This window comes from Peromyscus californicus, unplaced genomic scaffold, assembly GCF_007827085.1.
Source record: "Peromyscus californicus insignis strain IS unplaced genomic scaffold, ASM782708v3 Scaffold_12__1_contigs__length_115047231, whole genome shotgun sequence".
Classification (NCBI taxonomy): domain Eukaryota; kingdom Metazoa; phylum Chordata; class Mammalia; order Rodentia; family Cricetidae; genus Peromyscus; species Peromyscus californicus.
The window spans coordinates 64,313,901-64,339,864 of NW_026294413.1; the positions used below are offsets into that span (position 1 = coordinate 64,313,901).

General features: G+C 43.5%; 1 protein-coding gene and 1 long non-coding RNA gene across 6 annotated transcripts in view; one reads left to right on the forward strand and one right to left on the reverse strand.

Moving 5' to 3' along the window:
- Positions 1-17,921: 17,921 nt before the first annotated feature.
- Positions 17,922-18,484, reverse strand: LOC128107324 (uncharacterized). The gene is made up of 2 exons (XR_008217044.1): positions 18,347-18,484; positions 17,922-18,035 (listed from the first exon to the last, which is right to left on the reverse strand). It is a non-coding gene; the product is annotated as an uncharacterized LOC128107324 (long non-coding RNA).
- An 85-nt stretch (positions 18,485-18,569) lies between these two features.
- Positions 18,570-25,964, forward strand: part of Cdadc1 (cytidine and dCMP deaminase domain containing 1) — a 32,438-nt gene continuing 25,043 nt past the window's right edge. For 2 of the 5 annotated variants that reach the window (XM_052733067.1, XM_052733064.1), the window contains exons 1-3: positions 18,570-18,769; positions 20,028-20,125; positions 23,263-23,337. In XM_052733067.1, the coding sequence (XP_052589027.1) occupies positions 18,688-18,769; positions 20,028-20,125; positions 23,263-23,337 (255 nt within the window). In that variant the 5' untranslated portion in view covers positions 18,570-18,687. The remainder of the gene's footprint in view (positions 18,770-20,027; positions 20,126-23,262; positions 23,338-25,964) is intronic. The other 3 variants (XM_052733063.1, XM_052733065.1, XM_052733068.1) reach the window with 3 other exon arrangements.

The following is a 25,964-nucleotide window of genomic DNA, read 5'->3' on the forward strand; positions in this document are numbered from 1 at the left end:
AGTAAGATCTTGTCAGAAAGAAAGAGAAATAAATGAAGGAAGGGAAGAAGGGAGGGAGAGAGAAAGGAAAAGGAGAGGAGAAAATATGACTCTCATACACACACACACACACACACACACACACACACACACACACACACATCTTAGGACTAAGATTTTTAATACCCAAACTTAATCACATAACTCTAAATCTTCACCTTTCACTTTGCTACTATAATCTACTTTGCAGAAATATGGTGCTTGTTTAAAACTCTAATATTCCAGATCCAGCATGACCTACAATGATTATCTACTTTATGCTCAACTCAATACTTGTCCAATTGGTTTTTAATCATCATCCTAAGTAATTCTCTAAATTCCAGCAGCAGAGTCTAAGCCCTTTGGGAACCTGCTCTGGGTAGAGTAGCATTGCGGAGCACCTGTGCCAGAGATGAGGCGCTCTCTATACTGCTGGTGCTCGGGCCCTGGAGTCCGCACAGTGAAAGATGGCGGTCCCAGACAGCTGAAGCGACAGGCCCTGATGCAGCTTTTTTAAGCACACTCAGCTCAAATCCCCAGACACCAGGATCCTTTGATTTTTGCAGTTGTCTCCTGCTTTTCCCCTCTTCTCCACTTTGACCCAAGAAACCTTGCTGATGAGTTCCCCCGGGGGGCCAAACAACAATGTGCTATTATAATTAGCTCTGACCAAAGGCAAAAAAAAAATGGCAAAAAAAAAAAGAAAGAATATCAGTCATTTATCAGAGGCCTGCTGTGTGCCACACATTTTCTACATCCATTGTCTCTTTTATTCCACAAAATGCCACAGTGGCACTTAGAGACACTGGGGCTCAGCTCCGGTTGAGTATAATGTTGAAACCTTGCCATCCGCATTCGGTTTCGGCTTTGGAAGTGGTTGGAGTGATATTCCTGGCATTTCTGAACTTGTGTATGATTGATGGTCATCTGTTTGTGTGAGTTTCCATTGTAGCTGGCTCTATAACTTCAGAAATAAAAACATTTGGATTTGTTAATATTGAAACACAGTATTCATTTCAAAAAAAGACAGGCACTCCATGTAAAGTTCAGAGTAAAAATTCTCCTTTACATGTACAGTAGTCAGTCCGGGTCAGTTGAAACCTGAGTTCATTTTTATCATCATGAGACTCTGATTAGTGTGAAGGTCATTAATTTTACATAAAAGTAAGCATGTTAGCTTTAGGATATACTCCCTTATTATATTTATTTTACTTTTAATTGTGTGTGTGTGTGTGTCTGCCTGTGAGTATGTGCACATGTGTGCAGTTACCTGAGGAGACCGGAGCTGTTGGATCCCCTCATGGGGAATTACAAGTGGTTGTGATTCACCTCCTTGTGAGTACTGAGAACCAAGCTTGGGTCCTCGGGAAGAACAAGAGGCCCTCTTAACCACTGAGCCATCACTTCAGCTCCCACAAATCCTTTTATTAAGTCAGTAAACGCTCATGCAAATTTAAATAATAACACAAAGAAGGATGAAAAAGGGTAACAGACTGGGTCCTGATCTTACACTCGATGGGTTGGTTGTTCTGCACACTAGCATTCTTACCATTACAGTAACACTTCAGAACTGCGTTTATCTTTTGTTTATAAGTTCTGTTTAAGTCATCATTTCCTCACAGGAAAATACTGCTTGGAAGTATTTTATGAGTGCTTTACAGTCATCTTGCTGATCTTGTCACTTAGACTTTCACAAGGAAGAAAATCTCCCACGTGTTTCTATGGCAAAGCCCATGATAAATCATCCCTAACCCAGACATAACAAAGACTCGGGGAGGAACATGGAGCATCTACTTTAAATCAACTCCATTTTGCTTCGATACCACAGTCAAAAATGAGCCCTGTTTATGAGTATATTGGCAGCTATCACACAAGAGAAATGTAGTGGCAGATAATGGAGAAAGCATTGCTCCCTTTGTGCACATCAAGTTTATAACTTCTAACCGGTAAAGGATTTGGGGAGTTTGTTATTGGTGGGTGGGGAAAATCAGATCTAGGGCCTTGTGCATGCTAAGCACACACTCTGTTTCTGAGCTACACCCTCACAAATCTTAATGATAAAAAAGTATGGTAATATAAGTTGTCTACAAAATAACACTGATTCTTTACTCATCTATGTATTCAGCAGCTTTCTGAGATGGTCTCGGAGTCTCCTGATCAAGGCCTTCAGACCCATTTGAATCTGTGTGACTTTAGCTAACAGAGTGCCACACCAATAATGGATGTGTGAGTCCCCAGCCCAGTGCTGAAGAGGATAATCTCCTTCCTCTGTCAGTCTTTACACTTGTATTAGTTACATCTCTGCGGCTGTGGTAAAACACCCAGACTGAGACAACTTATTTGGGCTTACAGTTCCAGAGGCATAGGCGTCTACCAGCATAGAGAAAGCCTGCCAGCAAGCCGAGGGCATGGTGGTAGGAGCAGGAAGCTCAGAGCCCACATCTTCAAATTCAAGCTGAAGTAGAGCAAGTAAACTGAAGAAGGGCAAAGCTTTTTGCTCTCAAGACCTGGGCCCAATGATGTCCTTCCAGCACGGCCACACCTCCTATGTTGCAGGATCCTAATGGCTCGAGGGGTGAGAAGGCGTGGTGTCAAGACACAGACACTGGGAGTCAGTCGAAGGCAAACAGCAAACTCGTTTATTCAATAATGAGGAAGGCCTTATATATCCTCCTCCCAGCACCCAAGCTATGTCCCAATCTGGTGGCATTCTGTGGTCATCCCTTATTTGCTGGGCATGATCAGGAACTCTGACAGCACCTGTTGCTAGGCCCTCAGGCAGACTCCAGGTTGGCTCATAAGAAAGTATGTTATGTGCATGCCTTGGCAACTGGTTTGAGCCAATTTCCTCTACCCTGTGGGCCTGTCCTACTACACTCCTAAACCTCTCCCAACAGCAATACTAACTATTCAAATACTGGAGCCTACAGGGGACATTTCTCATTCAAACCACCATCACGCCTCCCATGCCACAAGAGCAAGCTCAGTTCTCTGCTAGAGGATGGGTGGTCACAGAGAGATGACAGCAGGGTCTCCGTGCTACAGGTCAGAGCAGCCTATACCAGCCAGTCCCAGGCAGCCATCAAGTGACTATAGCCACAGAGCTAGAGCCGCCTTGGGGAGGAACCATGGAATCCGGCCCACCTCAGCAGAAGCAGAAACACCCAGCCAACTTGGAGGATGGCACAAGACACAAGTTTATTATCAAACAACACCAAGAGGTCTCATTGCTGGTGACACCGTCTTGGGAACAGTGGGTAATAGATAGAACCAATGATTACATCTTATAACCATATCAACTTTATTATTATTTTTTTTTGAAAATCCATGTTGGGGGGTGGTGAGTGTTGGCTTTGAATTTAACACTTGGCTGTTTAGAATTTGGAGAAACTGTGAATATGTTACATCTCCATTAGGTAAGGACTATCTCCAATTTGTGATTTTACACACACACACACACACACACACACACACACACACACACACACACACACAAATACATGAGTGCACACATCTGAGGCATGTGCCAGTTCAGTTCAGAGCTCCCTCAGCTTCAGGTCTCTCTTATCCTATAAGTTCTTTTTTACTTTTTTTTTTTTTTAATGGTGGTGGGGACAAACTCAGGCCCTGTACACACTGGGCAAATGATCTACTGCTGACCTGCCTCAAGGGTCCTAGAACTGTGTCTTAAATCATCCACATCTGTTCTCTTACTACATCTCTGAAACGAGCTCCAGGGAGAATGGATAAGTCCCCCATGGCACATGGTTCCTTTCAGGTAGGAAATGAAGAATGCTGCTTCCCTTTGAAAACTCCTATCTTTGTCTTAAACTAACTTGCTTCTCAGGAGAAAGGGATTGAAGAGCAGGAAAAACCACGTACCCATCACACAGTGGCACACAGATGCTCCATAAAAGCACACTGAAGGAGTGAAGCACTTATCAGGGAAATATATTATGAGGCTCAAGGGAAGGAAATCCCTTAAAATGATCTCACAGTATAGTCCTTTCAGTTGCCCTCCCGAAGCAGGATGGCACGAGAGTAATAATTCAACTTATGGATCTTCATTCACCCCCCACCCCACCCCCCAAGTCCCACCAAACTGACTTCTGCAGAGGCGAGTCAAGTGTAAAGCAGTGTTTCTCCCACACAGACAAAGGGACGGCACTGTGGCTCAGCAGTGGAGTGCTTGCATAGCTTTGCTAGGTCTGGGTTTCATCCCCAGAACCGCAAAAAGCTTTTCCCTCACACAGCACCGTGATAAAGCAAATACTTCGGTGAAAGAGAGCAGCATTCTTGTGGGAGTTTCAGGACCACCGGCAGCAGGAGCAGATGCCAGGTCTCACTCTAAACATGTTGTGTCAGAGCTCTGCAATCAGGGCTCCGTTGGCAGTCTGGTGCAGGAGGGGTCGTTGTTTGGGGACAGAGTCAAAAGGCAGGACCTCTGCATGTAAAACACGCACTTCATACCCACTTCATTGAGTACTATGGCCCCAGTTGCAACAATGTCTGTCTGTGTGTGTGTGTGTGTGTGTGTGTGTGTGTGTGTGTGTGTTAGCTTAGACAGGATCTTCTCTGTAGCCCAAGCTGGTCTAAAACTCACTATGTTGCTCAGGCTACCCTCAAACTCGAGGCCACCCTCTTGCCTCAGCTTCTTAAGCCCTGGGCTTACAGTGTGAGCCACCAGATGCAGCGGTGGTGTGTTTTAACGCACCCTTTCTGGATTATGGTGTTTCACAGGCTCTGGGGGTAGGAGAAAGTTTTCCTGCTTTATCTGAGTTCAAATTAGGTCTTGGTCTCAAATCAAAAAGGCTCCCTGCAGAAGTTCTTGAAGTTGGGTTCCCTTGTCTCTGGCTCAGTTTGTGGAAGTGGGGTGCAGAGAAGAGACAAAGCCCCCAAGAATGCAGCCAGCCTTCTAGCCCTAGCTGCCCAAAGCCATCTTATCATCACCACAGGCTCTGAGGCATGGTTGCCCTGATGAGGTCAGAGCACATGTCCTGTGCAAAACGTTTCCCTGCAAAGTGCTTTGGCTCCAGCTGTGAAATTGATTAGTGACTTTAAAATCCTTGAAGAGTGTCTACCAGCAGCTGTGCCTGCTATTTTAAAACTGGACAAGTGTGTGTGAGTGTGAGTGTGAGTGTGTGTGTGTGTGTGTGTGTGTGTGTGTGTGTGTGTGTGTGTGTATGTGTAAAGTTCAACTCTTTACCCCCAACGCTAAGGAGTGGCGCACACAGGGAAAGAAATACTCAAAGAAGCATGATGTCATCTGCCTATGTTAGATTGTTGTGTTGTTCAAACAGGCTGAGCTTTATAAAGTTTTATTGTTACAAACTTCCTGGGTCAATGTCGAGAAACTAAGCTGCCTGTGTTCATGAGATGGGAGAGGCTGAAGATGAAATCTGCCGTGCAGCTTCTGAGGAAGGGAGCTCTTGGCTGGCTGCGTGGCCTGGGCGAGCATCTGCTCACATTCTGGAACACTGTCAGAGATACTAGATGAACCAGAAAGTGCCTTGCAGAATAGATGTGACCATTTTTATCCTCTGAGTTTAACTCTTCCTAAGAATGAATTTTAAAGGCCCATGTAAAACTTGTCAATCATCATTGTCCAAGGATACCAAGCCATCAGAAAAAAAATGCAGCTCAGGCCCCACACTCTTAGTGTGCCCATAACTTTTTCCAGTGGTCACTTGTTGAGCTTGATGCTGGTCACTGGGAATAAAAGGAATGTCCTGTAGACACTGGTCTACAGGAAGGAGCAAATGGAGATTTAAATGTGATGTGGTGAAGATGCAGGATGCAAAGCCCTTTCCTCCATCTCCGGGTCACAGCCCATAAGGAAAGACAAGGCTAAAAAAATAAAAACAACAAATAAACATCAGCAAAGTTTACATGACACGGGAACCTTCAGAAACAAGAGCACAGATCCAGAGACACGTCCATTTTTTTTTTTTTTTTTTTTTTTTTTTTTTTTTTTTTTTTTTGGTTTTTCGAGACAGGGTTTCTCTGTGTAGCTTTGCGCCTTTCCTGGAACTCACTTGGTAGTCCAGGCTGGCCTCGAACTCACAGAGATCCGCCTGGCTCTGCCTCCCGAGTGCTGGGATTAAAGGCGTGCACCACCACTGCCCGGCGAGACACGTCCATTTTAATGCCTCGATTAGATGAAGAGCAGACAGCCTTGCGGAGGTGTGACTGGACAGGGGATAGAAGTTAATGGGAACGGGCTGAGTAGGGACCTGGCCTGGCTGCTGAGTCTTCTTGACCTCTGTATGGCTTCCCTTCCTCTTGGATCATTTGAGGAAAACGTTAGTAACGGGAGACCCTTTGGGATGAGGGTCCTCAGAAGACAAGAGAGCCGGGAAAGGTGGAATAAGCTTCTAAGAGGTCCAGTTGGTTTACACGAACAGGCTTTTGGGGGAGACGGAAGAGAGCGCTCACTTCTCGGGCCTCCCAGTCTCCGGTTGTTCAAAGCCAACTCCAGGTGAACTGGGCCATTTTGCTGAAAGACCCAACAAGGCTGCCATGTGTGTTTTAGTTCCAGCTAGCAGGAGGCCAGTGAAGGGAGCTCCCCTGGAGAGGCCACTTCTCTGCGGGGGAGGGACAGGAAGGCTTTTCAGGCAAGGGGAGGAGTCAGCCCAGAAGACAATCTGACATAAAGCAGAATGGGACACCTGGGTAGTCAGTCTCCAGAGTCAACTGGATGACAGTTCTGCTGGGATCCTCTCACTAGAGATGACCGGAGAAACAGTTCACAGCTCTCCTATTTATTATTTGCACAACAAACCCCAGCTTTCCCCAAACTTAAGCTAAGACTTTTCCAATCAAAGTAGACAAATGCTTCAGAATCCCCCCACCATAAAATTCACAGTTATTAGATCACTGCTTAGAAAATGAAACTATCTAGTCCAACAACTTGCTTTGAAATTTCCAGTATCATTTAGAGAAACACACACACACACACACACACCAAAAAGAATCAATGGTTTTCATTATAAGGCATACAAGGTTAATAAGTATCACATGTCTCTGATTCTAAAGCCCCATTGAACACATGCTAAGATTCTGAAGAACGAGGATGTTGTCTGTCCAAGAGAAGGGGGGGAGCAAGTCACATAACAGACAAAAACTTCCCAATTGACTCAGAAGTTTTATTTCCAGCCAATATAAAGACAATTGGATATTTACATAATGCAAGAGGACTAGCAAGATCCACCACAGAAGAACTGTATGAACCCTAAGGAAACATACAGGTGTTTAAGCTGGAAAAGCTGGAAACACAGCGTTGGAAACAAGTCCACAGACCTCACTCCCGTATCAGCAAGCCCAGCTAGACATCAAGCCTCTGCTGCCCCCTGGTGTCTACAGCTTGACCTGCGTGTTTCAAAGTCTGAACGATTTGAGAAAAAAAATTACTGTAATTTTCTTTAACCCAAAGCACTCGCCATCACTGTTAATGCATTTTAATCTCCATCATTAGCTGTGAAAGGTTCTGTCAGTCATGTAATTCAGATATCTAAGCGTGGGGGCCAAGTAGGACTGGCATTTCCTGGTGGCTTCGTCACGAAATGGATGCTGGCTGTAAAACTAGCCCAGTTGAAGAGCTAAGAAGAGCTGGAGACCATGAGCCTCGTGCAGTTACAGTGAATGGATGTGTGACGTCATCTTCCGACATTCCTGAGAAGGGATGGGGATAAGCACTGAATATCCATAAAGACCAGCAGACCTCTGGAAACCTACAGCAGAGCTAAGCAGAGACCTCAGCCTAGAAGGGAAATACTCAAGGCCGGAGAGGGTGCTTTGTGGGAAGCCAAAATGCAGAGTTGAACACAAGAGGAAGAGAAACTCGAACAGAAGGGCATTGGGGGTTGCTCCACTTTAGTTCAGATCTAAGACGCCCAGTAGAACTTACATGCCTCAGAATATTCCAAAAAGAAAAATCCTGTTCCAGAGAGGTAATCATCTGTCCAAACAACTGGTAACAAACGATTTCTATACCTCTGCACCTACCAGTTGGATTAGAAGCTTCCAGAATTTGAGAGTAAAAAAAAAAAATTAACTAGGCTCCAAAGAGCATAAAAAGGTTTAAAAGGCGGACAGTAGAATTGAGGGAAAATAAGTTCTTGGGTGAATGTGGGTTTGGGTGGGAGGAGGAAACAGAACACACGGTCCAACAAAGTGGTTGGCTCACACTGCACTGAAAGCCAAATTGCCACATCCTTAAGTCCGGAGTCAAGCCCTGCTGTGGTGCCTGGGGCATCACACCACAGTAAACGCTTGTTTTTGTACTGACTACCCAGTAATTCACTTACCGGCAGGAGGGTCTCTGGGAGGCCAACTGCTCATGGGTGAGGAGTTCTTTTATGGAGTTCTGTAAGATTTCTTTGCCGTCCAACTCACCTACTGTTCCCTCTCACAACAAAAGGCATTTCCAGCCTTTCCCAGATCTTCACTTTTCTACAAAGAATCATTATCAAAGTTTGCCCGGCTCTGTTCCAGAGAGTAACCTAGTCATCTGCTCAACAAGTTTGCAAGGTTTAACTGCTAATATCTTACTGGTCAAGTTATCATAAGGTATTCAAAGGAAGAAGACAATTTCTCCTTACTGAACAATGCCCTGTTTTACCTTACATGGATCCAAAGTTTGGGAATAATAGAAGTTTCAAGCCCACAACTTCCTGTTTTTTGTTCTTCAGCTCCAAGGAGAATATTTTATCTTCTGGAGATGCTGGGGATGGAGCCAATAGCCTTGAGAATGCTAAGCAAATGTTCTGTCTCTGAGACACGTTCCCAGCCCAGAGGTATTTTCGAATGCACGTGCCTCTGCCCTCTTGTCCCGGGGTAATGAAAACAACAGCCAGGCTTATGTTCCCCAAGAATCAAAAGAATGTGAACTCTACCTTGATCTTACACTATACACAGGGGCTAAACCAAGACATTCATTGTAGCCACAGCACCCATAGAGGGCAGCATGCCCCATACCTGCGTGGTCCACAAATTTCACTTCTGTGACCCCAATATCTTATTCAGTCTGAAAGTGTTCAGGGTCAAGTGTTCGCATGAGCAGGTGGGAACTGCAAACATGTGATGTCCCCAAATTAAGCACTAACTTCTCATAAAGGATCACTCTGGACAGAATATATATATTTTAATCTCTTTAGGGGTGTTTTCGTAAGTTAAGTTTCTGAGAAACAAGCTTCCATAACATGGTTATCTATGCATGAAGTTGAACTGTCCAAATTTAAATCACACAAATTCCTGAACTTCCTTTAGAAGATAGGAAACTGTGATAAAGAAACACATATGTGGACTGAAAGGCTCTAAAAAATGCCACACCCACGATGAAGATTCTGCAGCCTGACTAAACTAGAACTCAGTGGTCTTGGGAGGCTGAATGTTGCAGACCTGGAGCTTAGGCTATCTCCGGCTATCATTGACCTCTCAATAGACATTTATTACCCACCTCTGAGCCAGACTAAACATCCTTTGACTATAGGGTAAAAACATTGGAATGTATTACGTTGACACTACCCTTCACTAGCCCCAAAGCTAAGAACACCATCACACAGCACCTGAAGCCTACAGCAGAGATTTCCTTTGTTGCTGTAACCTGTCTCCCTGATGTCCCCACCCACAAATCCAGCAAATGCATTGATTTATGCCTTTCTTTTAATCTGGCATTATGTAATGCAAAGTCATGTAACCACTTCTGAGGTGGAACACATCCTGTGGAGGAGCCTGAGTCCTGATCTGCAATGCTAAGAGATAGTCACTCATATCTATCACAGAATAAACTCTTCATTCCCTTTGGAAACACCTGTTTACCCACTCTTGGTTCTGTGTTAAAAATGCCTGTGCATGCATGCTTTAAGAACTAAAATTCACAGTGGAAGTGGCTGTATGCACTGAGAGATCACACACACACACACACACACACACACACACACACACACACACACACAAACAAAAATCTGGCTAGTACATGTCAGAATTACCTGCAATACTGCTTAATAGACACAGATGTGGGAGTTGAAGGCAGTGAGTCCAAGGGCATTGTGTCCCAGCCACACGCTGAGGTCAGGCCTTTCAAGTTCAAGTTTCCCACCTCACTTAGCAGCCTTGCCACTTCCTGCAACCAATGATGTGAGGGGCTGGAGCCTTGACTTCTCTCCCCTGCCCCGGCCCCTGTGTGTGAGGAGATCCACAGCAAGGGAACCACCCCTTAATGTGTGAGTTCACTCACTCCTGTCCTCCACAGGCCAGTGTATGTTTTAACCTTAATATAGTAAAACTATATGCCACAAAACAGTCATTAAGTAAGAATTACAGTAATAATATCCAATCCATTTGCATTTGACAAAATTAGAGAAAATATTTAATTATCTATCTTATCTTGGTGAGTTTTGTATCTAATTTACTTTCTATCATAACTAAGAAAAACTATAATTATAACTTTTTAGTCTTCAATTTCATCAAAGACCCCAGAAGGGTGATAGAGACAGCAGGCTGCCTGGACAGTTACCCAAAGTTTATCTGCAATGTTGGCACATCCATCTTTGGCCTACAGGCCTAACATATCTGATAGACTTATCTGTGAAGCAAGATTTTTGAAAGACTGTCCCACCTTGTTTTGGCAAAGTTCTGCAGTCACTTTCTTTTGTGTCCAGTTTGTCCAATTTGGACAGCATACTGTCAGCAGTTGAGGCAAGGGCACTTTCTTTGCCCACATGGCTGGCTTTTGCCATAAAGAAAGCAAACTCCATATGGAGTTTCTTTGATGCTCATCATCCTCTTTGAAGTAATTGGTGATGCCAGGAGCAGATGTGTCTCATTGTCATGAAATGTCTAAGTTATTAAAAACACCTTAAATTCCATATTCTGTAGGTCTTTGAAGTGTTTGAAGATTGCCTATCTATCTGAAATATATCTCTGTACTCCTAGAAAACCTAACTAATATGACTATAAGTTTGACTATTAAGATGACTATTAAGTTGTATTTCTTAATTATACATTACATTTATACATTACATTTTTAAATGAGCTGCATAAGCATAATACCCTAAACAAGAGTAGAAATATGCATATAGTATAACAAAATTAACTTTAAACTTGTATTAATAAACTAAAATCCATAGTGATGTAAAATATGTAAGATTAACAGGTTTTTTTTGGATTAAAGTAGATTTAATAATCTACCCTTTTTCCCATCATTTATCTATCATATCCCCCTTTCTTCTTTTAAAAAAAATTGACTATAACCAATAACAATTTGTAACTAAACCACCTAAACAAAGGCAAACATCTATAATCCATTTTTTTGGGAATGTGGGCATAGTTTTCTAGGCTGCTTCCTGCTGATTGGATATGCTGTTAATCTTATAGGGACCCTGAGAAAATTTAGGATTATGGTCAAGTCCTGACTGGAGTAGTCTGTGAGGCTGAATAATCTCAGCCAACAGCCTTGAAGCCTTTCTGGATACAGAACCCAGAGGTGCTCTGAAACGTTGGATTATCTATTCCCATTGGAGATTTTTCAGGGGGTCTTTCTCAATCAAATCTAATTTTTCTTAACACAGAATGAATCCACAGCCTCTCATTTCCTATGGAAATAAAAGCATAACCTATAGCCAGAAGTTCTCTCTGGTCCCACCAAGCCCCTACAGTCCCATGGCCCGCTTATAAAATAATCACTCAGAAGCTTATATTAATTATAACTGCTTGGCCATTAGCTCAGACTTATTACTGACTAGCTCTTACAATTAAATTAACCCATAATTCTAATCTATGTTTAGCCATGTGGCTTGGTACCTTTTCTCAGTTCTGCCTTGTCATCTTGTTTCCTCTGTGTCTGTCTGGTGACTCTGTACGCAGCCCTTCCTCTTCCCAGAATTCTCCTCATCTGCCCACCCCACCAATACTTCCTGCTTGGCTACTGGCAAATCAGCATTTTCTTTATCAACCAATCAAAGCAACACATATTCACAACATACAGAATGACATCCCACAGCAATAGCCTCTTCTACAAAGTGACATATCCTTTGACTTAAAATTTGAAGTGAAGACATTTTCAAAATATATAGGTTGGATTAATCCAGTAACACTTATAATCAAATGTCTCTTAGCAGCCATTGCTCCTTCCTCAGCTGTCAAACAATTCAAAGACTGCTGTGGGATGGTCTGTATGTCAAATTGCTCTGATTGGTCAATAAATAAAACACTGATTGGCCAGTGGCCAGGCAGGAAGCATAGGCGGGACTAACAGAGAGGAAAACACAGAAAACAGGAAGGCAGAGGGAGTCACTGCCAGCCACCACCATGACAAGCAGCATGTGAAGATGCCGGTAAGCCATGAGCCACGTGGCAAGGTATAGATTTATGGAAATGGATTAATTTAAGCTATAAGAACAGTTAGCAAGAAGCCTGCCACGGCCATACAGTTTGTAAGCAATATAAGTCTCTGTGTTTACTTGGTTGGGTCTGAGCGGCTGTGGGAGTGGCGAGTGACAGAGGTTTGTCCTGACTGTGGGCCAGGCAGGAAAACTCTAGCTACAAAAGACAACACAATAACATACACTATCCAGACTATCTGTGCATTTTCCATCTTTACATGGCTTTTTTTATTACTTTACTCTCTTTTTAAGGACTTTATTATTTTACAACTACATATTTCTTTTTTATGACTGCCTATACCTTCTCTTTACTCTCCAAGCCTATGTATATTTTTAAACACACTATAACCCAATTAGAGGGTTTTGTTTTTGTTTTTTGTCTGAATCTGTCTTTACTGCACATCTCTATCTTTTGCTGACCACATGAGCATTTAATCTGCTAAGCAGGCATGTCTAGGGTTAAAGTGGCTAGCTCTACCCCATTCCTTGGCTTCTTGAGAATCTAGCTTCATGGTAGAGGTACTGGCAGAAGCCATGTGTATCGCCCCCAACTCTGGGGAGGTTTTAGGTCTAATGCTTCCACCAAGTAGCGTGCTGCTGGCTGCTTATAAACACCATATAAATGTTTGGCAGGAGGTCCTCTAAAAAAAGCTTCATGTTTTTTGCTGCTAATGCTGAGTCAGGAAATCATCTCTTAAAGGAGCCACATCTCTGTTCACCTCCAGCGAACAGAGCCCACTAGAGAAAAAGCAGTTACCAAGAAGCTAAGTTTGACTCTATTTTTGTGTGTTTAGAATCTTTTTTTAAGCTTTCTCAGGTTTTATGTGGAAATTCTTGCCAAATGTTGGATACCACATGTAACTGGGAGCTTTTCTGTGTCCCACATGGCCCTGCAGCTTATGAGATAATCACTCAGAGGCTTAATATTAATTACAAACTGTTTAGTCTATGGCTCAGGCTTATTGCTAGCTAGATATTACATCTTAAATTAACCCATTTCTATTATTCTATGTGTCTCCATGTGGCCGATGACTTACCAGTACTTTCACGTCTTGCTTCTTGGGCACCTCTCTGGTATCTCCCAACTCTGCCCTTCCTCTATTGTTGTATATAGTTTTACTATATTAATGTTTAAACCTTTTTAATTAGACAAAAAAGGGGAAATGCTGTGGGATAATGCTCTTGTACACTGTAAAGATTTGTCACTTGAGCCAGGCAGTGGTGGCAAATGCCTTTAATCCCAGCAATAGGGAGGCAGAGGCAGGTGGATCTCTGTGAGTTTGAGGCCAGTCTGGGCTAGAGAGTGAGTTCCAGGAAAGGCACAAAGCTACACAGAGAAACCTTGTCTTGAAAAAAAAAAAAGAAAGAAAGAAAAAAAAAGATTTGTCACTTGAATTGGTTTAATGAAACCCTATTGGCCAGTAACTAGATAGGAAGTATAGGCAGGGTGACTAGACTAGAATGCTGGGAAGAGGAAGGGCAGAATCAGGAGTACTAGCCAGACACAGAGGATGAGAATGCTATACTGAGATAAGGTACCAAGCCATGTGGCCAAACATAGACAAGAATTATGGGTTAATTTAAGTGTAAGAACTAGTTAATAATAAGCTTGAGCTACTGGCCAAGCATTTATAAATAATATTAAGTCTCCGAGTCAATTATTTAAGAAGCAGCTGCTGGGAACAGGTGGGAGGGAGAGAAACTTCCATCTATAGGTAGCCAGGCAGGAAGTATGGGCAGGACAACCAAAAGAAGGAAGGGAAGAAAGTGGCAGTGGCAGATTCAGAGTCAGGCAGCTGCCAGCCAGCCACCGAGGAGGCAAGACATGTAAAAAATGAGGTGACAAGCCACAAATCACATAGCAAAACACAGATAAGAAATACGGGTCAATGCAGTGAGCCACAAGAATATATTATAGAGATTTAGCTGTATAATAAATTATACCTTGACTGACCAAGGTGTCCTTCAAGAGGAAGCCATTTATCAAAGAATATTTGGTGTTATCCAGCTTTTAATATGCATCACCTGTCTTCTGCTATGAAATTCTTGTGTGCCCATATACTACTAGGCCATTTGGCAAACTGTTTAGCTTCTCAGACCTACTGCTGACCCACTAGGTAACACCCCTGCTAGGCCTAAGAGATAGGAGGGCTGTAGATGCATAGCTTTGTGTCTTGTGCAAATGAAGCTCAGACCTCCCTTCCCCAGACAGGGAAAATGGCATTCCAGAGCAATTGATTCAGAACAAAGGAGGTTTTTGCATATCCAGGTGGAGTGAAGGATGGGGCAGGATTCCTAGGCAGAGCAGAGTTGTATGGCCAGGAGAGAAAGAACATGGCAGTTTCTGTAGATGGTAGGCAGAGCCACATGGCCAGAGAGAAGAGAACAAGGAGAATTTCTGTAGATAGTAGGCAGAACCGCTGCATCATAGGCAAACCTTGAAGATACTTCACCAAATAATCACTGTAGGTACTGTCTAGTAATGGGGTAAGTGACAATGTAGACCTCCACAGTTCCTTGTGACTGTATGACTGAGGTTCCAAGCTATTTGTTCACTCTTGACTAAGACTTTAGGTCTGAGAGAGTCTTCCAGTTCCTAGGGGTTATTCATTCTTCTTGCCCACACGGGCTTCCTTCTGTTGTACCCGTTTCGCAAAACCCCCAGAGACCACCAAGGAGCCGGTTTCCATTGCAAGCACATGAGGGTCCTTTTATTCAGGTTCAGCCCAGGTGTAGAGAGTTCTTACAGGGAAAAACCACAAGCCAGGAATTGGCAACTTGGGATTGGGTAGAAGGCGTATGGGGCAAGGTGATTCTTTGAAACTAGTGGTCTAGACTTTGGGGGCAAAACCATATTTGAAACCATTGGGTTAGACTTTTGGCGGGGAACTACACCCGCTGAACAGGATTATCTGGACTGCTCAGCAGGATTATCTAGATATCTTCAAGGGCCATAAACCACAGACAGGATGTCTGGGGGAAGATACTGCTCTGTATCCATTCGAGTGGTCATGGCACATTCCTAAGCCTGTAAAGTTAAGTCTAGGCCTTCACACTTCACGTGGTTGATCACTTCATCTGACTGTGAGAGTCTCTTAGTGCCCGAGGAGTATGTGGCACTGGGAAGATCCACCATCACTTGATGGACATTCTGTCTCACACTGCAGGGCCCGAGTCCAGTCAAGAGAAAATGTTAGGGAATATTATTTTAAAGTGTGTTGCATTTTTTCCTGCTGCTTTTATTAACAATTCAAAAATGTGTTTGATTAAATAAAATTAACCTGTGAACAGGAGACTGACTCAGCAAGCAGCTGACAGGAAGTGGTAAGGAATAACCACTTGTAGCAAGGGTTTTTAAGTGGGGGCTGAGGGAAGGACGCTGGGTTTTTTGGAAGATGCCAGCAAAGGGAGGTTAGATACTTGCTATTCAGCCTCTCTGGAAGAGCAGAATTCCGCCTCAAACTATGAATTATGAGTTCTTTAGATTTACATAAAGTTTCCCTTAGTAGCTTTGAAAGAGTCTGTGCCTGAGGGGATTCTCTTCTCATCAAAGATGGCACAGATGAAACTTTTGTTATGGGACTGGAAAGATGACTCAGTAGTTAAGAGCATTTGCTGCTCTTGCAGAAGAACTGAGTTCAGTTCCCAGCACCTACAGCAGGCAGTTTGCAACCACCTAATTCCAGATCCAGAGGATCTGAAGCCCTCTTCTGGTCTCTATGAGCACCTGCATACATGTACATATGTTGTCCACCCACACATAATTAAACCAAAAAATGAGAAGGAGAGAAGACAAATGTTAACATTTAAGAATTAGCATTGTAGCAAAAATTTTTATGAGACTCTATGAATGGAGCTTATGATATTTCTAGGTGATACATCTCACAGCAAAATCCCTGTTCCCCTGGCTCTTACAATCTTTCCATCTCTTCCACAACAATCTCTGAGTCTAGAGCTTTAATTCAAAATAAAATACAGTCAAAAAAAATTAATAGGCATTTCAAAGAGAGGAAACATGTATGGCCAATCAACATAAGATAGTTAACCTAAGAAGAAATTAGAGGAAATCAAGCCATAAGATACATTTATATCAATTAGATTGTCAAACATGAAGTCAGACAATACCAAGAAAGGATGGAAATTCAGATCTACATAGACTAGTTCAAACTCATTAGAACACACATCAGTTTGTCTAGTAAACTGGACAGTGGCCTAAGAATTCTATATGTGGTTTCTAAAGAAACTTTTTTTTAAAAGATACTCATTATGTAGTGTTCTATCTGCATTTATGCCTGCAAGCCAGAAGAGGGTGCCAGATCTCACTACAGATGGTTATGAGCCACCATGTGGTTGCTGGAAATTGAACTCAGGACCTCTGGAAAAGTAGCCAGATGCTCTTAGCCGCTGAACCATCTCTCTAGCCCCTAAAGAAACTCTTGCACATTCACAAGAGACATATGTAAATATGTAAAGAAGCATTTTTTAAAATTATTTTTGGTTTGCTACAGCAAGTAATTAGATATATCCTGATGTTCCTGTGCTCAAAAGTGTTGTGATATATATCTATAATCAAATACTGTATAGCATAAAAATCACTTAACTATGGCTACACCATCAATACTGAAAATTCCCACTTGAGTTCTTTCTAAATGATGTTGCTGTGGGATGTTCTGTATGGCAAATGTGTTGCTGATTTGTCAATAAATAAAACACTGATTGGCCAGTGGCTAGGCAGGAAGTATAGGTGGGACTAACAGAGAGGAGAAAAGAAAGAACAGGAAGGCAGAAGGAGACACTGCCAGCCACATGTGAAGATGCCAGTAAGCCACGAACCACGTGGCTAGGTATAGATTTATAGAAATGGATTAATTTAAGATATAAGAACAGTTAGCAAGAAGCCTGCCACAGCCATACAGTTTGTAAGCAGTATAAGTCTCTGGTTTACTTGGTTGGGTCTGAGCGGCTGTGGGACTGGCGGGTGACAGAGATTTGTCCTGATTGTGGGCCAGGCAGGAAAACTCTAGCTACATGATGTACCCCCTTAATGCTCAGCTTTTGCCTTCATAACCAGAAAGAAAATTCTGTTTTGCTACTTACATTTCATGTTGAGGAACCAAATACGTTGGTGATAGAAACAGGGCTCTGAGTCACTGGGGAAGGAACACTTAATTTCTTTTCTTAGTATGTATGTGTGTGTTGTGTGTGAATGTATGCTACAAGTGTACAGTGCCCCCAGACGCCAGAAGAGGCATCAGATCCTTTGAAGCTGGAGTTACAGGTTATAGTGAACACCACTGGATGGGAACTGAACTCCGGTCCTCTGGAAGAGTAGGAAGTGCTCTTAACCACTGGGGTATCTCTCTAGCCCTCCAAGGTTTCATTTTAAGTCATGCCTTGGACATTTTTAAAAATTCAATGGGGTCTGGGAAGATGGTTTATTGTATAAATGTTTTAGGTATAAACTTGAGGACCCAAGTTCCTTTTGGATTCCTCAAGCCCACATAAGAAAGCAGGCCTGGATGAGGTCAGACAACCTGTAATCACAACAGTGGGAAATCTGAGATAGGGGGATGGATCTCCATGGCTTGCCGGTCAGTCGAGCCAGTCAGTGAGCTCCAGGTTCAGCGAGAGACCCTGTCTCAAACAAACAGATGGAGGGCAGGCCATAAAGGAAGGCACCGGCTTGTACACGTCACACACACACACACACACACACACACACACACACACACACACACACACACACACAACCTACAAACACACAAGAGCTAACAACTCAGATTTTCCAGGGTTGGCTGGCTACTCCGTCCGCCCCTCCCAATCCTCAATGTTTGTACGTGCTTGGTAAGAAGCAGAACTAAATGCCCTGGGCTCCGTCCATCTCTGATGGTCGGGTTCTGACAGCCCTGCTTGCTCCCTCGCCCACTCCGGTTTCACGTTCGCACCTCTCTGCCCAAGTCCTCCACTGGTCCCCGCGGCCGGCCGTAGCACCTAAGGCCTCGGACCAAGCAAACTTCAAGCGCCCTTCTTTCTGCAAAAACCATTGGACAGAGCCAGAGACACAGAGCTGCAGGAGACCGACAACTCAGACAACCACCTCCACCTCGGTCCACCGGGCTCTGACGTCACGTCGGGCGCCAGAAGCGACGGGCATGCTGCGACGTCATCTTGCTGCGCGAAGCGAGCGGTTGTTGACAGGCGGTGGAGGCGGCCGGAGGGGAGTTGCGGTGTTTTCTATCATGCCTGACTGGGCGAGCTGCCCTGGGCCGAGGCCTCTGGGCTGGGGATGAAAGAAGCTGATCAGATGCAGAGTCTGGAGGGCTCGGGGGCCGGGCGGTCAGTCGGCACGCAGACTGGCAGCATGACGGGTGAGTGCGTGGCCCTGCTCCCGTCCGCCTTCTCGCCCGCCATGCCTGGCGCCCTGCCTGCCGCCGGTCTCCCTCCGGCTCTGTGTCCTGTCTACACTGTCCCCGTCCCGCCTGCCGCCGGTCTCCCTCCGGCTCTGTGTCCTGCCTACACCGTCCCCGTCCCGCCTGCCGCCGGTCTCCCTCCGGCTCTGTGTCCTGCCTACACCGTCCCCGTCCCGCCTGCCGCCGGTCTCCCTCCGGCTCTGTGTCCTGCCTACACCGTCCCCGTCCCGCCTGCCGCCGGTCTCCCTCCGGCTCTGTCCTGTCTACACTGTCCCCGTCCCGCCTGCCGCCAGTCTCCCTCCGGCTCTGTGTCCTGTCTACACCGCCCCGCCCCACCTGCCCTGTGTCGCCCTCTGGCTCTGTGTCCTGCCTGCACTGTCCCCGTCCCGCCTGCCCTGTGTCTCCCTCCGGCTCTGTGTCCTGCCTACACCGTCCCCGCCCCACCTGCCCTGTGCCGCCCTCCGGCTCTGTGTCCTGCCTACACCGTCCCTGTCCCGCCTGCCCTGTGTCACCCTCCGGCTCAGTGACCTGCCTACACTGTCTCCTTCCCGCCCTGCTAGCCCTGTGTTCCCCTCCTTCCCTGCAACTTTCCTGCCTCATGTCTCCTGCCAAGCGCTCTGTCTGTCTCAGCCATTCGCGCCAGGCCTGCTGCTTCCTGGTCTCCTTGCCAGAGGCGTGTCTGGGGCTGTGCTGCCCTGGCTTCCCTGGAAATGCGCCTTGCCCTGCTCTCCTGGTTGCAGGACCTAGACTCCTGGGGCTGAAGAGCCTGAAATTGCGCTTTTGCTTTGGTTTCCTAATTCACCGCATGCAATGCTTCCCTCATGTTTCTCCTTATGGTTGAAAATCAGGCGTGTTCTAACCATTTCCCTTTTAGCAATGCCTTGTTCCAGTGCAAACAAAACAAACAACAACAAAATAACAAAAACCTTGCTCTACCACGTCAGAGGCGAGGACTTGCCCCAGTTTATTTTTTATATATTTCTAGAGCTTCTGTGCCGATTGTATTGTTTTGCCCATGAGGTGACCTGGAGAAAAAAAAGGACCCAACTTTGGAAAGAGCCACGGAAGGTCACTGGAAGTTAGGTTGTGGCCGCTCTTGCTAATGTAGCTATGATTCTCTTACCTGCTAATCTATTTGCATTTCACAAGTAGGTTTGGGCTCAGCTCCTTTGCCATCACTAGTGACATTCTGAAGTGCTTCCCCTCTCTTTTGTAGGTCAAATACCAAGGCTTTCTAAAGTCAACCTTTTCACTCTGCTCAGTCTCTGGATGGAGCTCTTCCCAGGAGTAGAAACCCAAGGGCAGAAGTCTCAGGTATAACTTGTTTCTGTAGATAGTTTTTACCCTTGGAAAAGCGGTAGTCTAAGTTTGATTTCATTGCCCTCTTGTAGTTCTCGTAGTCAAATCCAGCAGGCCTTCAAACTTGAGAAATAGCTTCAAGACGTTATGCTTGGGACTCACAGCATAATAGCTCATCTTTCCAGTCTGAAAAGTTAGTCCTAGTGTATGCCTTGATTAATGGTTTTCTTTGGGAGACACTTCACACCTTAAAAATGTACATTGTGAAAGTCAGATTTGTTAGTAATTAAATGCCAAAATTGAAAATTTTTTTAACTTTATTAGCCACATTTGATCTCATCATAATTCTGTTTATACACATATAAATTGAGTCCTTTATTGATGCATAAGTTTTTTTTAATTAGTGAAGTGTAATGTGTAACTTTCTATTAGGAAACTTCCTCATTCTGATAGAGAAAACTGAGATAAGGCTATTAGTATTCTGATTAAAATGCCTCTAGGTAAGTTTCAGGGTTGTAAAACTTCATTAGAAACAAGGGTTGATCAAACTTCCTGTCTTTTTAAACAAAGGAGGTGCTATTTACTTAAGTGCCTCCTCCTCACCCTGAGGTGGTCTGCTTTTCTGGCTTCCTTTCCTTCATCTGACAGATGCCATGAAAGTTTTGTTTGTTTAAGAGAAATAAATTGGCTTTATTTTAAATATTTTATTTGAAATCTTGTTTAAGAATCTAACTCATACCTGTATCAGTTTAAGGCTTTTAAATTAAAATCTTAACTAGACATAGAAATAATTACAGAGGTCATCAAAATAAATCCTTGCTTTCTAAAAGCCAGCCAACTTGGAAAGAGGTTTGACCTAGGAAAGTTTACTTCTTAGAGAGCCTGACGTTTCCCTGCTACTGTTCACTGTGTTAATGTCTTTCCAGCTGGGCTTCATGCCCAGATTTCCCACAGCTGTCAAGCCACAGTGTCAGGTAAGCTTCCCTTTTATTCCTTAGCCATAAGCCTTAGGACCCACAGGCACTGGACTGAGGCATCTGTTAGTTTTATGCATTAAGTGGCTCCATTTACCGGTGAGAAAAGCCACAAGGCACAACAAAACCCACAGTAAGAGTTTATTAGGAGAAGGAATAGAGGGGAATGTGCTTTAGGTCTCTGGAAGGTTGTGCATGGAGAGGAAGAAGGAGAAGAAGAGGGGAGGAGTCTGTGACTCGCTTTTTATGGATTCCCCCCCACACGCACATATAGGCTTTTGGAGCTATGCTACACATGCACATAGATTGCATGATCACACTGCGCAGCGCAAATTACGTGATCATGCAGTGTAGGGATTACATGGGCCGGAAGGCCCTTTGCTTTGCTACTGAACAGTGCATGTGCGGTCATGTAGCAACGGCACCCTCAAGATTACTCTAGTAATGTATGCTATCTTGAGAACTTGGTTATCATTTTTAACATTGTCTAAATGGAAAATGTGTTTTAAATACCAGAAAAGCAAATTTACAAAATGCATAGATTATCGTTATCACTTCTTTGTGCATCTACTGTCAGGAAAGCAGGTATGTATGTTAGTTTCATCAGTTTGAGTGTCTTGGCTGCTGCAGAAAAGCAAAACCAGTGATAGGGTTGGGGAGGAACAAATGAAAGGGAGCACATGATCCTCCGTTTTTATCTCTTCTGTATAAACATTATTATTGAAACTGAGGGTACCAGTAAACCAGCAGCATTAAAAAATCATACTGCATATGCTTTCTGGAGAGTTCTCTTTGTACTAGTTAATATACTTAAATAACTTTTCAGTTTCCCTAGCCCCCTTTCTTATGTAATCCAAGACCACATACCTAGTGTTGGCACTGCCCACAGTGGGCTGAGCCCTCACATATCAATGTAGTTATTAATGAGTAAACCACCCTAAAGGCATGCCCATGGGCCTGTCTGATAGAGGCAACTCCTTAACTGAAGTTCTCATCTCCTAGATGTCTCTAGTTATGTCAGATTGACAAAAACTAATCACACAGAGTAAGTCATGGAAGCTCCAAGATGCAATTTGACATATAGCTGTATGAAATATTTTATGAGTTACCAAATTAGTATGTGTTCATTATTTATAAAATAATGAACAGAAGAAAAGATTTTCACTACTTTACCACCTAGAGACTGTTGACGTTTTCCTATTGTTTTATCCTTTTTTCTTTCACTTGCTTGAGATATTTTATTTCACCAGATGTAAAAAATACATATGCTGTGGCGTTATGTGCCTGGGAGCAGCAGCTTGATCTAGTATTTTAAGAGCAGCCAGAGGTTCATAGCCAGCCTGCCTGGGCTCACATTCCAGTTCACACTATTGCTGGTTTGTGTAGCTTTGAGTAAGGTATTTTCTGTTTGTGCGTCAGCTTCCTTTTTAGTACAGTGGAAAAAATCACTAGTACATACAACATGCTTTGTTTTGTTTTGAGGTTCTGGCAATTGAACTCATAGCCTTGTACATGCAAAGCAAGTGCTCCATACCCTGAGCACACACTTCCAGCCCCTGTGGAGTTCTTGTGAGCAATGAATGAGTTGAACTTAAAACTCTCTTTATGCCTGCACTGTGATAGACTGTTTTGATTAAGATTTTAATAAATTGTATAAGTCAATTATATTGATGGACATTTGCATTGTCACTTTTGCCAAATTTAATATTTAATAGGTTTAATATATTTGTAAGTATGACTGGTGTCTGAATTCTTCTATGCTATCAAATACTTACATTGTTCAGCAATAAAGACAGAATTTTAAAGTGTCCAATCAATGACGGAAAAAGAAATTGTCCATTGAGACTTATAAGAAGGCTGAGAGGCAGTTCATAAAAAGTTTTGAAGTAGAAGTTAGGTACTATGAAGATGGCTGACATTTCAGAAGAATTTTCTTTCTTACTGGTTCATGCTTTCCTTAAGGTTTAAATTATGTGGCCTTACATACTAGCTTGGATAGAGTCTGAGTCTGTAACCAAGCAAAGTGAGACATCAGTGCAGAGTTTCATAAGGGGGAAAATGATTCAGAGAAAACCAGCCCTTAAATACTGAGATGTATTTATCATATCGTTTATACATTATCCATATCAAATAATTCATCATATTAATCATTTTCCCTCTTAATCTGATTTTAATTAGAAAAACGAAGAGGAAAACCGTGGCCCCTTAGGAGATAATGAAGAGTTGGCCAGAGTGTCTTCTGACAAAAAACAGGTAATTTAAAAAGGATGTACAAGTTCATAATAACAAAGCAAGAGGACTGAATAAAGTCGTGTACAAGACCTCCCATGCTCAGGGGAGTTTCTAGATTCCCCTTAAAGGCCTCTTGTGTACAGACAAACCTATACGTCTTTCCTGTTTGAAAAACTCCATGGGAGGATTCTGTCATGTTCTCCTACTTGTTTAATTCTCAAGTGTAACTTCTAATCCTGAGTTACACAGATGTGTTGAGCAATACCCCTGCAGGTTCCTCCACACGTGTGTATCTTGGTTATTATAGCGAGAATGCAAAACCTAATTGGTCTTTATCTTGGTCATTTCTAAAGCATTCAGGGTTGAAGTAGTATCTCCCTCTGGAACAAACAACAGATTGGTTTACTGTTTGCCTTCAAACACCAGGATCCCAGCCTTAATGTTCTTCTCCTAAAAAGCATAGCCACTGTGGGTCCCACGGCGGGGAGGGGGGGCCACGGGAACGACACACATGCGGGGCTGGAGGGTGTGAACCACTACAAACGTGCTTCTCACTCTTCAGAGTCATTTGTCCCTGACCCAGGAGTTCCATGTTTTCTGCTAGTATCTAGGAAACATGGGTAGTCAGACCAAAAGACAAATTTGTCCTCCACCGTTCTGCCTGGTATTCCTCGTCACTCTACCTTTACCTTCCAGAGATGTTTATTCATCATATGCAGAGAATAAGTACATGCATTTGAAAAGACTTATTCTGATGTCTGTCTATATAAGTTGCCTGATTAATTCTGGGAGTGAGTCTCTTCACTACCTGGTGTGATTTAGAAATAATTTGCCTCAGAATGCTTAGATGCTTTCAGTATAAAAGAAAAACAAAGGGGGAGAAACAGTATGTCACCTAAGTAAACACACTGACTGAGTCATGCGCAAAAGGTGGTCCTGGTCTATCGTGTTTTAATGTAAACCTCTAAAGTTATATAGAAACTTGCCAAGATGTGCATGGAGTGAGACAAGCCAGGGCCCAGAAGAGCAGTTCCCAGGTCAGCGTCCTGGGTCTGTGGTAACTAGAAGTCCCAGGCTGGAACACAACTTGGGCTTCCCGTTTGGGGTGAAAACTTCCATCTCAAACTAGATACTTTGGCCTTAGCTAGAAGCAAAATTAACAGGTTTTTGTTGTTGCTTGTTTTTTAATGGGGGAGCAGTGTTTTATTTTTTGTTTTTCAAGATGGGTTTTCTCTGAGTAGTGTTGGCTGTCCTGGAACTTGCTCTGTAGACCAGGCTGGCCTCAAACTCAAAGATCTACCTGCCTCTGCCTCCACGTGCTGGGGTTAAAGGCATACACCACTACACCCAGCTATTTTTATTTTGTTTTAAAAGGACTCAAAAAGTGATAAATGTTGCCTGAAAGATTGTTCTAGTAAGAGGTTGATAATGTGCTTTTTGTGTCTGGTCACATACAGTCATTTATTTCTGGTTTATTTCTATCTGCTGACAATGTAAGGCTGATGTCCTTCAACTGAGTTGCAGCCACTCCGCTGGCCAAATTGGCTCAGTTGAACAGCAAGATCCTTTGCTGAGGCCATTTTCATTGGTTGCTTTCTAAAGTGAACAGTGTTGCAAACAAGCTTGCTGGAAGGAGAAAATAACATCCACTATTGTAGACGAAATTCTAAACAGTCTTAGTAAATAAGAAACACAGAGCCAAATACAGAGGAAATAGCCAAAGAGATCAGAGCAATAGCCACAACTAGCTTTAGCTTACCACCCCACAGTAGCTTCACCGAGAGAGCGTTTCTTCCTGCCTGACTTGTGTTTTTATTGCCTTTCTGTTCTGCCTTCTCATTGGCTCTAAGCCTAGCCATATGACTTTCTCGTCACTGCCTGTCTATACAGACCTCCAGGTCTCTATGGTTGGTACTGGGATTAAAGACTGGTGTCACCACGCTTGGCTGTGTCCTTGACCACACAGACTCTGCCTGCCATGTGATCAGATTAAAGGCATGTGCTACTACTGCCAGACTTCTGCTTATTGGCTATTTGACCTCTGATCTCCAGCAACTTTATTTATTAACATACAAATAAAATATCACCACACACAGTATATTCAAGGAATGTACAGTTAGAGGATACTTGGAGATAAAGAGGGAAGGTTTACAGGTTGCAAGTTTGGAGTCAAATGCATGACATTTTAGTTGTCCCCTTACCTTTAGTAGCTGAGCTATCTCTTTAGCACAAGTTAAGGCCAGCCTGGGCTATATAATGCAATCCTGACTCAAAAAAAAAAAATCTTGTAATTTGAGAGTGGAGATGATGTCTGCTTTAGTTCTGCCTTTACCATCTGTGGGTCCTTTGGAGGCCTGTGTGAAACCCAGAAGATTTCCTTACACCATCGTGAAGCTTTCAGTTAAATAGTCCCAGCCTGGGTGGTGGGAGAAACCAGTCAGCTGACTCGGCTTGTGGCCTTTATTACGTTAAAATGAATTCATCTTTCACTGGAACAAAGTAATACTAGTCACACCTGTAACTGATTAATTAATAGAGCCCTAGTTTTGAAATTGTCCCATTTAAAGTCAATATGAAGTTCTCAGAAATTCTTTGTGGTCCTAATTAGAAATCTATTTTTATGCAGACTGTGTTTAGGTAAGAACTAA